Consider the following 12,950-nt stretch of genomic DNA (forward strand, 5'->3'; position numbering starts at 1 on the left):
TTCAGCACCAGGCGTTACAGCTTGGTGGACACAATACTTTTGAACATGATATATAAATAGCAGTATATATGGTTGACACATTGCAGCATATGTATTAGATGAGCTGATGACATTTTTGGTGGGTTCTGTGGATATTTGCATGTTAATGAGGACAAAAGATTTTTGTCATGAGCATATTAATACTACATGGTACATGTACATGTTTTGCGCTGTGCTCTGTAGGTGAGCCACAGAGACATGACATGAATATACTAATTGCAAGCTTTAAAGTATTAGAGAAGCTTGAATCTTCGACTGGACTGGGTTGCTTGATGCGAGGACGTTTCGCTTCAACTCGCAGAAGCTTCCTCAGCTAAAATTCTTGCTCTGGTAGTCTGACTTCTGTCTTGACTCTTGTAGAGTATTGAAATATTATTGAACTTAATTGCCTCTTGTTAAGTTTTCCTTCTAATTATATGATACTGAAAGAGGTTCCCAGTGCCATCACATCTGTGTTAACTGTAATTATGGTCAAATGTGAGACTAGGCAGTATGGTCCTTTTAATGTGGATTTTATTAAAGTTTGTAAAATGCAAAATTATATTATAATAAAACAGTTGTTGAGGTGCATTCTTCTGGTTTACTGTTACATTCCAAGGTGTTCTTTCTTTTCTAAGGTTCTCCACCGTCTCCAGCCAATGAGCCAGTTACTGAGGCAATGACCAACTCCACCATGACATCTGCACCTGACAACCTGACATCTGCAAACTCTGATGCCTTTGCTGCTGTGGCACAGCTGTTCAAGTCTTCACAAGGCCATCAGGTGTGTGTGTGTGTGTGTGTGTGTGTGTGTGTGTGTGTGTGTGTGTGTGTGTGTGTGTGTGCGTGCGTGCGTGTGTGTGTGTGTGTGTGTGTGTGTTTTACTGGAATTTTGGCACACTCCGGCCTCAGTAGTTTTGTTCATGTTACTGTTATTGCAGCTTCACCATTAATAATGACTTAATTGATGCTTTCCTGCTTTGTCTAGCTTCAGCAAATGCTTCAGAACTTTCAGCAGCAGCCAGTGAACCCAGAGGCGAACCCTCAGCCCCCTGCTCCGACCATTCCAACACATCCTCAGAATGTCACTCCTGCTCAGGGTGTGGTTGCTCCACATCCTCCTCTACCACCGCAGCCTCCCCAACCCTCCCCACAAAAGACGGCCTTTGACAAGGTAGCATTAAGTCTTTTTTGTATACAGCCTGAGCAGCCACTCCATTTAGACGTTGAAATATGTTGTCGTGAAGCGAAATGAATGTGCCAAGATCACAGTACATATGTCATGATATAATGCGTTGTAAGTGGGTGCACAAGCTCATTTTTAAAAATCCACTTAATTTTTGTTGTGTGTACATTAATAACCTTTCTCTTTCAGAAATTGCTGGACCGTTTTGACTATGATGATGAACCAGAAGGTGGAGAAGAAGCAAAGAAAGATGAAACTTCATCACAGCCCTCTTTGTAAGTGCCTGTCTCGTTACAAATACAGTTTGTTGTTGTTTTATTATTATTAGTTTCATCCTCTGAACCTGAACTTTTCATGTTTTTATCGTTGCAGTATGCAGCAGCCTCCAGCCTTCCCTCAGCAGATGGAGCACTTTCAACCACAGATGTTAAACATGTCACAGGATCCCTCTCATCAGGTACTAAGAATGAATGAAAGCCTTATTTTTCTTTTTGTTTTTTTTTAAATGGAACACCTATAATTGGTATGAAAGTCTTTCCAAATATGATTTTCATTGCCATGTATTTATTGTAGTATGTATTATAATAGTGTACACAGATGAGAATTATTTTGTTCTGTACCACTGTTGTGGTTTTCACAGGTAGAACATATTATAATAACCTTTATCTTTGGTAACACATTACCACTTGTTCTATAGCAATTAATAATTGACATCCAGTTCTTAAAGTACTGCCCCACTGCCCCAATCTTTTTATGTTTACACATAAAATCAGTCCAGTAGGTGTCTAAGTAGGGTTAGTACATATAAATGCATAAATTAAGTAGCAGGGCTTCATCTCTTTGACCCAAGTAATACTAATTGAATTTGGGTAATACTGTTTTATAGACAGAAATACTGACCACTGTTTTCGATTCAGATTCCTCTCCCTCCTAATGGCCAGCTTCAAGCATATGGCTTACCTCCCGGACAAGGCTTTCCAGGTTTGATGCCATTGATTGGGCAGCCTCAGCTGGAGCAGCCACTCCCTGGTTCTGCTGGGCCTCCAGTCTTCCAGGGAGGATTACCCCCAACTAATGCAACCCAGCAACTACAGGTAGACTTAACAGTAGTGCTAATGATATGTGGTGTTTAGTAAGCTGTTTTTAGAAAAATCATAGCAAAGCAAGCAAAATTAATTTACCATATTTTCTGGACTATAAGTCACACTTTATTATTGTTGTTTGGGTGGTCCTGCGACTTATATTTCTAAGCATCTTGTATGTAAAAAATTTACTGCATTGTCATCGGTGGCCACAAGGTGGCAGTTATCTACACACATGGCAACTGAACGCTGCTCCTGTACACTGATCTGAATGAGGAAGAGGGGTTGGGTTTTTAGTGCAGCAGATAACTGAAACAATCATGCAAATGGTGATAAAAGCATCAAATTCGGCAGAAATACTCTTTAGACACTCCTCTTTTGAAAAAACCGATTGGCCACTTGACTTTTCAATCGGTGGTCAGGTAGGGGTCAATTGAAGAATTACACAGAGGTCAAAATTAAAAGATGCTCCAATCATATTGAAAAATATTCCACATTATTTGCCTGATCATAAAGATTCCAAAAAGGTATAGTTTGGATGATCTGTGACTGAATTCTATGGAGTTACGAGATAAAAACAGCAAGAATGGTGACAAAGGTCAGAGTCATTTTGTACAGGGGTCAGAAGTTAAAGTTGCTCCAATTTTGGTAAAAAGTGATGCAAATTATTGGTTGAGCTAATATGATTAATAAATGGAATAGTGGTGACAGCGTTGAATGCTTGGTCTCCAGAGTAAAGGTCAAACAAGGTCTACGTCTATTGGATTCTATGACATGTGACATGTTACCCTGTAATGTGATAAGTTAGGATGATACATTGTACAAACTATTCCTTTTTAAAACCGTGTTAACTCAACTAGTAATTTGCATCACTTTTTACCAAAATTGGAGCAACTTTAACTTTTGACCCCTGTACAAAATGACACTGACCTTTGTCACCATTCTTGCTGTTTTTATCCCATAACTCCATAGAATTCAGTCACAGATAGTCCAAACTATACCTTTTTGGAATCTTTATGATCAGGCAAATAATGTGGCATAGGTTTCAATATGATTGGAGCATCTTTTAATTTTGACTCCTGTATAATTCTTCAATTGACCCCTACCTGAATGCCAACTGAAAATTCAAGTGGCCAATCGTTTTTTTTCAAAAGAGGATTATCTGAGGACTATTTCTGCCGAATTTGATGCTTTTATCACCATTTTCAGGATTCCGCTCTAAATATTCTCTTATCTGCTGCACTATTTAGAGCACAAGCGCCTTCTTGGTACTCGAGTTATTTGCACTTTCAGGGATTAAAGTTCTCTGTCCCTATGGCAGATTTCTGTCAGTTGGACTGCCAGAAGGCAGGGCTCCTGCTTATGATTTTAAAAACTAGCTACAAAATGTATTTTAAGAAAATGGAGGACAGGATGTCAAAGTAGTAAAATAAAATGTACAGACCATTGTAGTAAACTGCATTGGCCCAGCTAACAGAGTAAAAGTGTACAGAATACAAAAAGTATCAGAACTTACAAACTAGTAAAGGCACCAGAAAATATTCACATGTAAGAAGCTGAAATCAAGCAATTTTTTTTGGGGGGGGGGGGCTTGAAACAATTAACTGATTACCAAAATAGTTGTTGATTAATTTGGTTATTAATTAAAAATCAGTTGATTGTTGCAGCTCTAATTGATAGATTGATATGTGTTATCTGAGCTCCTGCAGTAGTTGGTGCACAAATAATGTTGTCATATCCTCAGCAGGATTTGTCTATGGATGTGGATCGTTCATCTGTGAGGGATGGCAGACATGGTCGCAGGTCACACTCAGGTTCAAAGTAAGCATTTGCAGTTTCGATGTTGATAGAATGATTCTGGTTGTGTTTTGTTTTCAGTGTCTTGTGCAGATGAGGAGCTCAGTGTTGATTTTTGGTCCTCCTGTGACAAGCTTGAAGGTTTTATGTCTTCTTTCATCTTCATCCATCCAGGTCTCCAAAGCGGAGGCGATCACGGTCTAATTCCCGTACACGGCGGTCCAGGCACAGGCGGTCCCGCTCACGCTCCAGAGACCGGCGTCATCATTCCCCGCGCTCTCGTTCACAGGAGCGAAAGGAAAGGGAGAAAGAGAGGGAGAGAAGACAGAAAGGCCTTCCACCACTCAAGAGTGAGACACTAAGCGGTGAGTCATTTTCAGCCATTTATACTCATTGTTATAAAGCAGTCTGGATGTTGAGCACATCTGGGTGGCGAATGAATATAGCACTTTAAGAACATGTATACATAAAATGTTTGCTCAGTCTCACAGGTTTGCATTGTGAACATATTTGGTTTTACTCTCTTGAATAATTGATTTGTATATTGTCTTTGTCAGTTTGCAGTACAACACTCTGGGTTGGCCAGTTGGATAAGAGAACACAGCAGCAAGATGTTGCTTCTTTATTGGAGGAGTTTGGACAGATTGAGTCCATTAATGTAAGTTGCCTTGTATGATCAGTTTCACTGATCCTTGTGCATCTTCATCATATGGTGATGTGAAAACATGAGATAGAACAGTTTATTTCAGGAATAAAATTTGCATTATCTCCTCCAGGGTATTCAAGAGCTGCTGTCAGCCGTTGCACTTGTCAGGCTACTTTGCAAAATGCAAGTTTTAGTAGTGTCATGGACCATAGTTGATTAATTATTACAAAACTTATATACTAGTGTGAAATACTGATTGTCATAGTGAATTGTTTTTAATGTAGTTATTGTGTAAATCTCAGCACAAGTCAGGTTCTGAGTGCAAATATTAGGAGTTTAATGTAATGTGTTTACTGATATCATTCAGATCAGTGAGTGTGTGTCATATCTTCTTCATGCTTTTCTTGTGCTGCTTGTTGGAGCAGTTGGAAGTCAGACCCCCCCCCAAACAAAACAAACAACCAAAAAAACCCCACGACCATCCAATTTTTGCAGAGTGCTGCGTGTGCTCAGACGTGAAATGTTACTAATGTATCCTGAAAATGGTATTAAATACAATTATTATTTCAGTCTTCCTACAGCATCTCAGTGGGGAAACGCACATAAAGAGGAAAACTAGCCACTTTGAAATGACAATTTAATTATCAATAAAAGTAAATTATGTAAAACCTATAGTTTATGAACATTCAAAGTCAGGCTGAAAATTTTTGATGTGGTGGACCCAGCTAACCAAAAAGTTAGCTTCGATAACAGTTAATCCATTAACTGAAAAGTTAACTTTTATAATGTTAAACAGATATACCCCTAAAAAAAATTTTAGCGGATGTTACAGCTAAAAGCTAAACCGATAACGTTTAGCATTGACTCCAGTACACTGGCAGCTACTGATACTTCTGAGTAAATTCAAAGGCAATCACAAACAGCAAGCCAGTGCGTCCGTCTAAGATCAGCCTTCTCTCAGCAAAACAGACCTAGTGACCGGAGAGGAAAACAAGATAATTTATTTTCACAGGCATGCAGTCTTGCAGACGTGTTACAGGAGACATGCTGTAGTACCGTTTATCATAGCTAACCATATACAACCCCTGGCAAAAATTATGGAATCACCGGCCTCGGAGGATGTTCATTAAGTTGTTTAATTTTGTAGAAAAAAAGCAGATCACAGACATGACACAAAACTAAAGTCATTACAAATGGCAACTTTCTGGAAAAAAATTACGGAATCATGAAAAACAAAAGAACACTCCAACACATCACTAATATTTTGTTGCACCACCTCTGGCTTTTATAACAGCTTGCAGTCTCTGAGGCATGGACTTAATGAGTGACAAACAGTACTCGTCATCAATCTGGCTCCAACTTTCTCTGATTGCTGTTGCCAGATCAGCTTTGCAGGTTGGAGCCTTGTCATGGACCATTTTCTTCAACTTCCACCAAAGATTTTCAATTGGATTAAGATCCGGACTATTTGCAGGCCATGACATTGACCTTATGTGTCTTTTTGCAAGGAATGTTTTCACAGTTTTTGCTCTATGGCAAGATGCATTATCATCTTGAAAAATGATTTCACCATCCCCAAACATCCTTTTAATTGATGGGATAAGAAAAGTGTCCAAAATATCAACGTAAACTTGTGCATTTATTGATTATGTAATGACAGCTATCTCCCCAGTGCCTTTACTTGACATGCAGCCCCATATCATCAATTCGCTGTGGAAATTTACATGTTCTCTTCAGGCAGTCATCTTTCTAAATCTCATTGGAACGGCACCAAACAAAAGTTCCAGCATCATCACCTTGCCCAATGCAGATTTGAGATTCATCACTGAATATGACTTTCATCCAGTCATCCACAGTGCACAATTGCTTTTCCTTAGCCCATTGTAACCTTGTTTTTTTCTGTTTAGGTGTTAATGATGGCTTTCGTTTAGGTTTTCTGTATGTAAATCCCATTTCCTTTAGGCGGTTTCTTACAGTTTGGTCACACATGTTGACTCCAGTTTCCTCCCATTCGTTCCTCATTTGTTTTGTTGTGCATTTTTGAGACATATTGCTTTAAGTTTTCTGTCTTGACGTTTTGATGTCTTCCTTGGTCTACCAGTATGTTTGCCTTTAACAACCTTCCCATGTTGTTTGTGTTTGGTCCAGAGTTTAGACGCAGCTGACTGTGAACAACCAACATCTTTTGCAACATTGCGTGATGATTTACCCTCTTTTAAGAGTTTGATAATCCTCTCCTTTGTTTCAATTGACATCTGTCGTGTTGGAGCAATGATTCATGTCAGTCCACTTGGTGCAACAGCTCTCCAAGGTGTGATCACTCCTTTTTAGATGCAGACTAACGAGCAGATCTGATTTGATGCAGGTGTTAGTTTTGGGGATGAAAATTTACAGGGTGATTCCATAATTTATTCCTCAGAATTGAGTGATTCCATATTTTTCTCCTCTGCTTGGTCTAAAAAAGTAACCCTTACTGACTGCCACAATTATTTTTCCTGATTTCTTATAGTGTTTCTTAAAGCCAGAAAGTTGTCATTTGAAATGACTTTAGTTTTGTGTCATGTCTGTGATCTGCTTTTTTTCTACAAAATTAAACAACTGAATGAACATCCTCCGAGGCCGGTGATTCCATAATTATTGCCAGGGGTTGTAGTCGGTTTTGTTCTGTTTGGGAAGCTAACATTAGTACACACGTTTGTTTACATTTGTTGTTATATGTATTTGTTAACACCGTTATTGTAGGGTTAAACTACGCTATTGTACTTTATACGCTAGTTACCGGATTTGTTTACCTTGTTGACTAGCAAGGTACGGTTGGCTTATTAGTGACTAATTTAACGGTAGCTCATCTAACTATAGTTAGTTTATTTTCGTGATTTACATTTTTATTTTACATGGCGTAGATTTTTAATGATTCTTCAGTTTATGTGTTCTTTAATAGATATCAACACATAGTATCTAAGTTTGGGGTTTCCATTATATGAGATGAGATGAGATATACTTTATTGATCTCACAGTGGAGAAATTATGTTTACACTCCAGTTACCTCAGACAGCAATTAGTCCACAATTATTACTTGTTTACCGTAATAATGGCACACATCAGAATTAAAGACAGCACATACACATTTGACATTGTTTATGTGCGCTAAATTTGAAGAAGTCCGTTATCTGAATTGAGGCAAGTGGGTGAAGGTCATGCAGCAACCCTGAGCTTGGGGGGATGAATGGGGACCAGCAGCAGCTAAAACTGCACTGCCCCCGCAGAAGGGGAAAGGAGTGACGTGAGCAGAAGCCGGAGTGGGGGGTAGGAGGGGGGTGGGGGGGAGTAATGGAGCATGCTTCAGTCCTATGAAAACAGTTTATTGTCTTTGTGAGTTGAGATAAGAAAGAGCCAAATGATCACCAAGGCCAGAAGATATTCCTCTGGAGGAACACAGTCGGGCAATTTGTCCTTCAGGCTTGATAAGTCCACCGTGTTGTGGTTTGAGCAGTGAAAAACACTTTTTCCAGTTCCACTTGAACAACCAAATCCCAATTATGAATTAAGAAGGTAGCATATACGAGGTCTGTTAGAAAAGTATCTGACCTTTTTTTTTTTTTTTCTTTTCAAAAACCATATGGATTTGAATCACGTGTGATTACATCAGACATGCTTGAACCCTTGTGGGCATGCAAGACTTTTTTCACGCCTGTCAGTTACATCATTCGCCTGTGGGCAGTCTTTGAGTGAGGAGTCGCCCACCCTATCGTCGTTTTTTCATTGTTTAGGAATGGCTCAGAGACTGCTGCTTTGTTTGATAAAAATTTTTTCAAAAACTGTAAGGCACAACTGAGTGGACACCGTTCAATAAATTCAGCTGGTTTTCGGTAAAAATTTTAATGGCTGATGAGAGATTTTGGTCTGGTAGTGTCACCATAAGGAGGGCCCACGGCGCCTGACGGCGATCTGCGCTTCGAGGCGGCAGTGTCTCGCCGTTTCAAGTTGAAAACTTCCACATTTCAGGCTCTGTTGACCCAGTAAGTCGTCAGAGAACAGAGAACTTTCAGAAGAAGTCGGCATGAGGAGTTTATTCGGACATTCCATTGTTAACGGACATTTTGTTCGGACCCGACCGCAGGGGGTCGCCACAGGAAAAACACCTCTGTTGGAAACCTTAACGGACAAGTTGGAACATGCCCAAGCTGTTAAACAATTTCTCAGTTACTCACTTGTTGAAAGCCATCAAAAGCCGCCTAAATTTTACAAATGGTTTTCAACACGGAGGTGTTTTTCCTGTCGCGGCGCACACAGATTCGCCGAGTCGTCACGGAAACGACTCGGCGAATTTGCGCGCACGTCTTTTATTACAAAATGTCCTTAAACAGTGGAATGTCCGCATAAAGTCTTCATACCGGCCTCTTCTGAATCTTCTCTGTTCTCTCACGACGTCCTGGGTGAATTAAGCCTTAAATTAGGATGTTTTCAGGTCGAAACAGGCCGACGATGGCGCCTGGAAGCGTTGCGCGACGTCCTGCTCCGTGGGAAGTCCTTACAGCGACAGAAACACCCCATAATCTCTCATCAGCCGAAAACTAGCTAAATTTCTCGAATAGTGTCCACTCGGATATTCCTCACAGGTCCAGAAAAAATTTTGATAAAGCAACGCGCGCCGTCTCGAGCAGCGTGTGAAACAAAGGAATTCAGCCGAGAGGGCTGAACCACATCTCATTCAAGGCCTGCCCACAGGGAAATGACGTCACCGACACGTGTGGAAAAAACTCACGCATGCGCACGAGGGTTCAAGCATGATTGGTGTAATCGCACGTCATTCAAATCCATATAGTTAAAAAAAATAATAAAAGTGTCGGTTTCTTATCTAATAGACCTCGTATGTATTTTGTCTTCCTGTAGTAAGCTAGTAGGGTGAACTTCAGATAGATATCTAAAACATATTACATCATAGCTTCTGTTTCTATAATATAATAACCATATTTATAGCTTAGCCTACTAGCTATATTTTAATTTTAAAATATAAAAATATTTCTACAGACTAGGTATACATATAATACAATCTTCTCCTGTATGAATACTAAGGTTTTCGAAGCTAACTCCTATAATATTATGTAGTAACTATATTTCTTGTATATGTTGTTCATTACCCTTAATGTGTAAATATCACATAAGCATGATGTCTATTTTCTTGAGCCGCTTAGGTGGGTAGGGAGAGTTCCCATAGGATAAAAAAGCTTTTCGACCTATCATCCCTGGTTCTCAAGACCAGGCACCTAGGTGGCTCTACTCTACTGCATCCTACTCTTCTATTCTACTCTTCTTTTTTTTTTTTAGATATTTAGATATACCTTAGTATACACTAGTAGAGTTCTACCTTAGAATTGGAATGTATTATAGAAGACATACCTTACTGAATTTTTATGTGCGGCAAGGCTGTTTTGCCTTATGGTTAAAAATTTTAAACAAACTCATTCCAGACAAGTTATCAAAATTAGTGTCACCTCTGTTGTTTTTACAAAGTGAACATATTAGCTATATGTTTTAGTTTTAAAGTAATGCACTAATTCTGAAGGTTTGACGTTAAACTGACACGTGCCGAAAGGCATAATGGGAAAATTCAAATAAGCTGCTCTCATCACTTCCTCCCTCCCCCTCCCGTCAAAATGCAGAGAACACTGCCGTCTACTGAATGAGAGTGTGTGTGAGGTTTCAAACCCCGGACAATGTCGCAAAATTTGAGTTTGCATTGAGACTGTCTGATCAGGCAAAAACTACATGATGGCAATTGCAAACGAACATTATATGACCAAAATGTAACTTTTATGCCTTTCATAACATTTTTAAGAGATTGCTGCATGAGAACCTGAAAACTTGTTAAAACAAATATTCCGTGTCTGCTGCCTTTAACCTGCGCGGAACTTCATAAACACAAACCGAATTTCTAACATTTTATATATATTACTCTGGAACAAGAGTGCTGTAAAGGACAATCAGCAGGATGTTAAAGAGCAAACCTCAGTTTCCTCCAGAATGATATGAACAAGAAGCGATTCCCCGCCCACTGTAAATAACAGTGAAACAACCTAAGTTTCTCGCAGGTTTACATAAAACAAACACAATAAAAATGACTATAAACCCAGATCATATATTCACGAGAGTTTTAAGCACAATATACAAAGAGTTTTATGTGGGGATGATGTTAATGCTGTTGCTCGTGTGCAGTGCAGCAGTTAAATTGCAGCCTGATCAGACAGTCTCAATGCGAACTCTGAAATTTTGTGACATTTTCCGGGGTTTGAAACCTCACACACAAATTACAGTTGGTCTATTTATACTCCCATTCAGTAGATGGCAGTGTTCTCTGCATTTTGACCGCGGGTGGTGATGAGAACAGGTTATTTGAATTTTCCCGTAATGCCTTTCAGCATGTCTGTTTAATGCTCAAACCTTTAGGAATTAGTGCATTAAAAAAATATGAGCAATATCATATTTTCACTTTGTAAAACTGACAGAGATGCCGTTAATTTCGCTAAACTGTCCGGAATTAGTTGGTTTTAAATGAAATCATGAGCGAAAGGTGCTTTGCGCTTTACGTCTCCTGCCCATTGTCTGAGTGTCGGCATGTTGAAAGTAAATAACATTTTTTCTTCTTCTTTGCAATAGCAGCTGGCAGCTGGTCTGCCCACTTTTACTGGGGGAGGATTGAGCTTCTCACAGCGGTGTGTTTATTGCAAAGCACACGGCAGGAATTGACATGTAGGATTTTAGGTTTTACAGATGTTTCTGACCGTTCAGCTTTATCACTATGCCAGCAAAAAAAAAAAAAAAAAATGTTAGCGGACTGAAAGTCATCAGAACTAAATTTAGTGGAAGCTAGTTGTTCTGCTGATGGTTTTCAAAGTTAGTTGAAAAGCTAATCTGCTAACAAAAATGTTAGCTTCGCTAGTTAGCGGATTAGCGTAACTGTGCCCGCCACTCCTAAAATCTTAAGAAGATGGACTCTGTTTGGTGTGTTTTTAAGTATTTCGGACATTGTGGGGTGGCTCTGCATGTCGATTTGGTTTTACAGTGGATGTTGCTCCTGATGCAATGCCACATTACATGGAGAGTAGGCAGGGGTGGTGTTGAACCAGGAACCTTCTGTTCTTGAAAGAAGCGCACAAACCTGACATCGCTGTGTGTGAATGCAAGGCATCATGGTAAAGCACTTTCAGCTTTTGATTCGAATGGAAAAGCACTATATAAATGCAGTCTTAGATTTTAATACTTGTTCCTATTGTGGAAAAAAATGTTTACTGATTTGATTTTAGAATAATCACAGCCTTTCTCTTTTCAGAACCACAAGCTTGAATAACTTTAGCTTTAAGAACACCTGATCTTATTCTTTGTAAAAACACTTGTGGAACTGCTTGATTTGAAAATAATGAATACTTGCAGCCCAACAGTCAACCTTTTCTCTTTCCTCTTAAGATGATTCCTCCACGTGGATGTGCCTATATTGTCATGGTGCACCGACAAGATGCCTTCAGAGCGCTGCAGAAACTCAGCAGGGGGTTGTTCAAAGTTAACCAGAAAGCCATAAAGGTGGGGAAGTAACCCAGTTTGCCACAGTCATTTGTCGTTATTTCAAAGGGAAAACTAAATATCTTACTTCAGTTAAAAACTTTTTGACCAGATTGCTTGGGCTTTGAACAAAGGCATAAAGGCGGAGTTTAAACAGTACTGGGATGTGGAGTTGGGCGTCTCCTACATACCTTGGTCTAAAGTCAGAGAGGACCAGCTGGAGGAGCTAAAAGAAGGAGGAATACTGGATGTTGATACCTTATCTCCAGGTAAAGACAACACCAGGCACATCTGTTTGATTAAAATCACAGAAAAGGAGATGTTAACTAGACACGGTAGTTGCACAGGTCACTGTGAACGGTTTCCCCTTTTGTGACAAGTATGAGAGACACCCTCTGAAATCGACACTTTGCAGTTTTGCTTGAATTTAGCAAATCCCCCTCCCCCCCTTAAGGTTTGCATTATTGTTTACTGGTGTGTATACATTTGATAGTTCTTGTGATTGAGGTTGAGTTTGTGTGTCTTTGTCAGAGTGGAGTGGTGTGCAGAAGAGTTTTGAAAATCCACAGGAACTGAACCACAATGGGCGTTCAGAACTGCAGCAGCCTGAAGAGGCACAAATATTACCTATGTCTGCTCCTCCTCCTGCACAGGTAAACCATAC

General features: G+C 39.6%; 1 protein-coding gene across 2 annotated transcripts in view; it reads left to right on the forward strand.

Annotated features, from left to right (window-relative positions):
- The window catches only part of scaf4a (SR-related CTD-associated factor 4a), a 73,463-nt gene that overhangs the window by 50,977 nt on the left and 9,536 nt on the right, over window positions 1–12,950 (forward strand). Inside the window, exons 6-16 of one of the 2 annotated variants that reach the window (XM_034178319.1) lie at window positions 657–802; window positions 1,007–1,192; window positions 1,394–1,479; window positions 1,577–1,661; window positions 2,122–2,298; window positions 4,031–4,107; window positions 4,258–4,448; window positions 4,641–4,741; window positions 12,194–12,307; window positions 12,399–12,555; window positions 12,818–12,939. In XM_034178319.1, the coding sequence (XP_034034210.1) occupies window positions 657–802; window positions 1,007–1,192; window positions 1,394–1,479; window positions 1,577–1,661; window positions 2,122–2,298; window positions 4,031–4,107; window positions 4,258–4,448; window positions 4,641–4,741; window positions 12,194–12,307; window positions 12,399–12,555; window positions 12,818–12,939 (1,442 nt within the window). The remainder of the gene's footprint in view (window positions 1–656; window positions 803–1,006; window positions 1,193–1,393; window positions 1,480–1,576; window positions 1,662–2,121; window positions 2,299–4,030; window positions 4,108–4,257; window positions 4,449–4,640; window positions 4,742–12,193; window positions 12,308–12,398; window positions 12,556–12,817; window positions 12,940–12,950) is intronic. The other variant, XM_034178320.1, reaches the window with a different exon arrangement.

The sequence above is a fragment of the Thalassophryne amazonica genome, chromosome 9 (assembly GCF_902500255.1).
Source record: "Thalassophryne amazonica chromosome 9, fThaAma1.1, whole genome shotgun sequence".
Classification (NCBI taxonomy): domain Eukaryota; kingdom Metazoa; phylum Chordata; class Actinopteri; order Batrachoidiformes; family Batrachoididae; genus Thalassophryne; species Thalassophryne amazonica.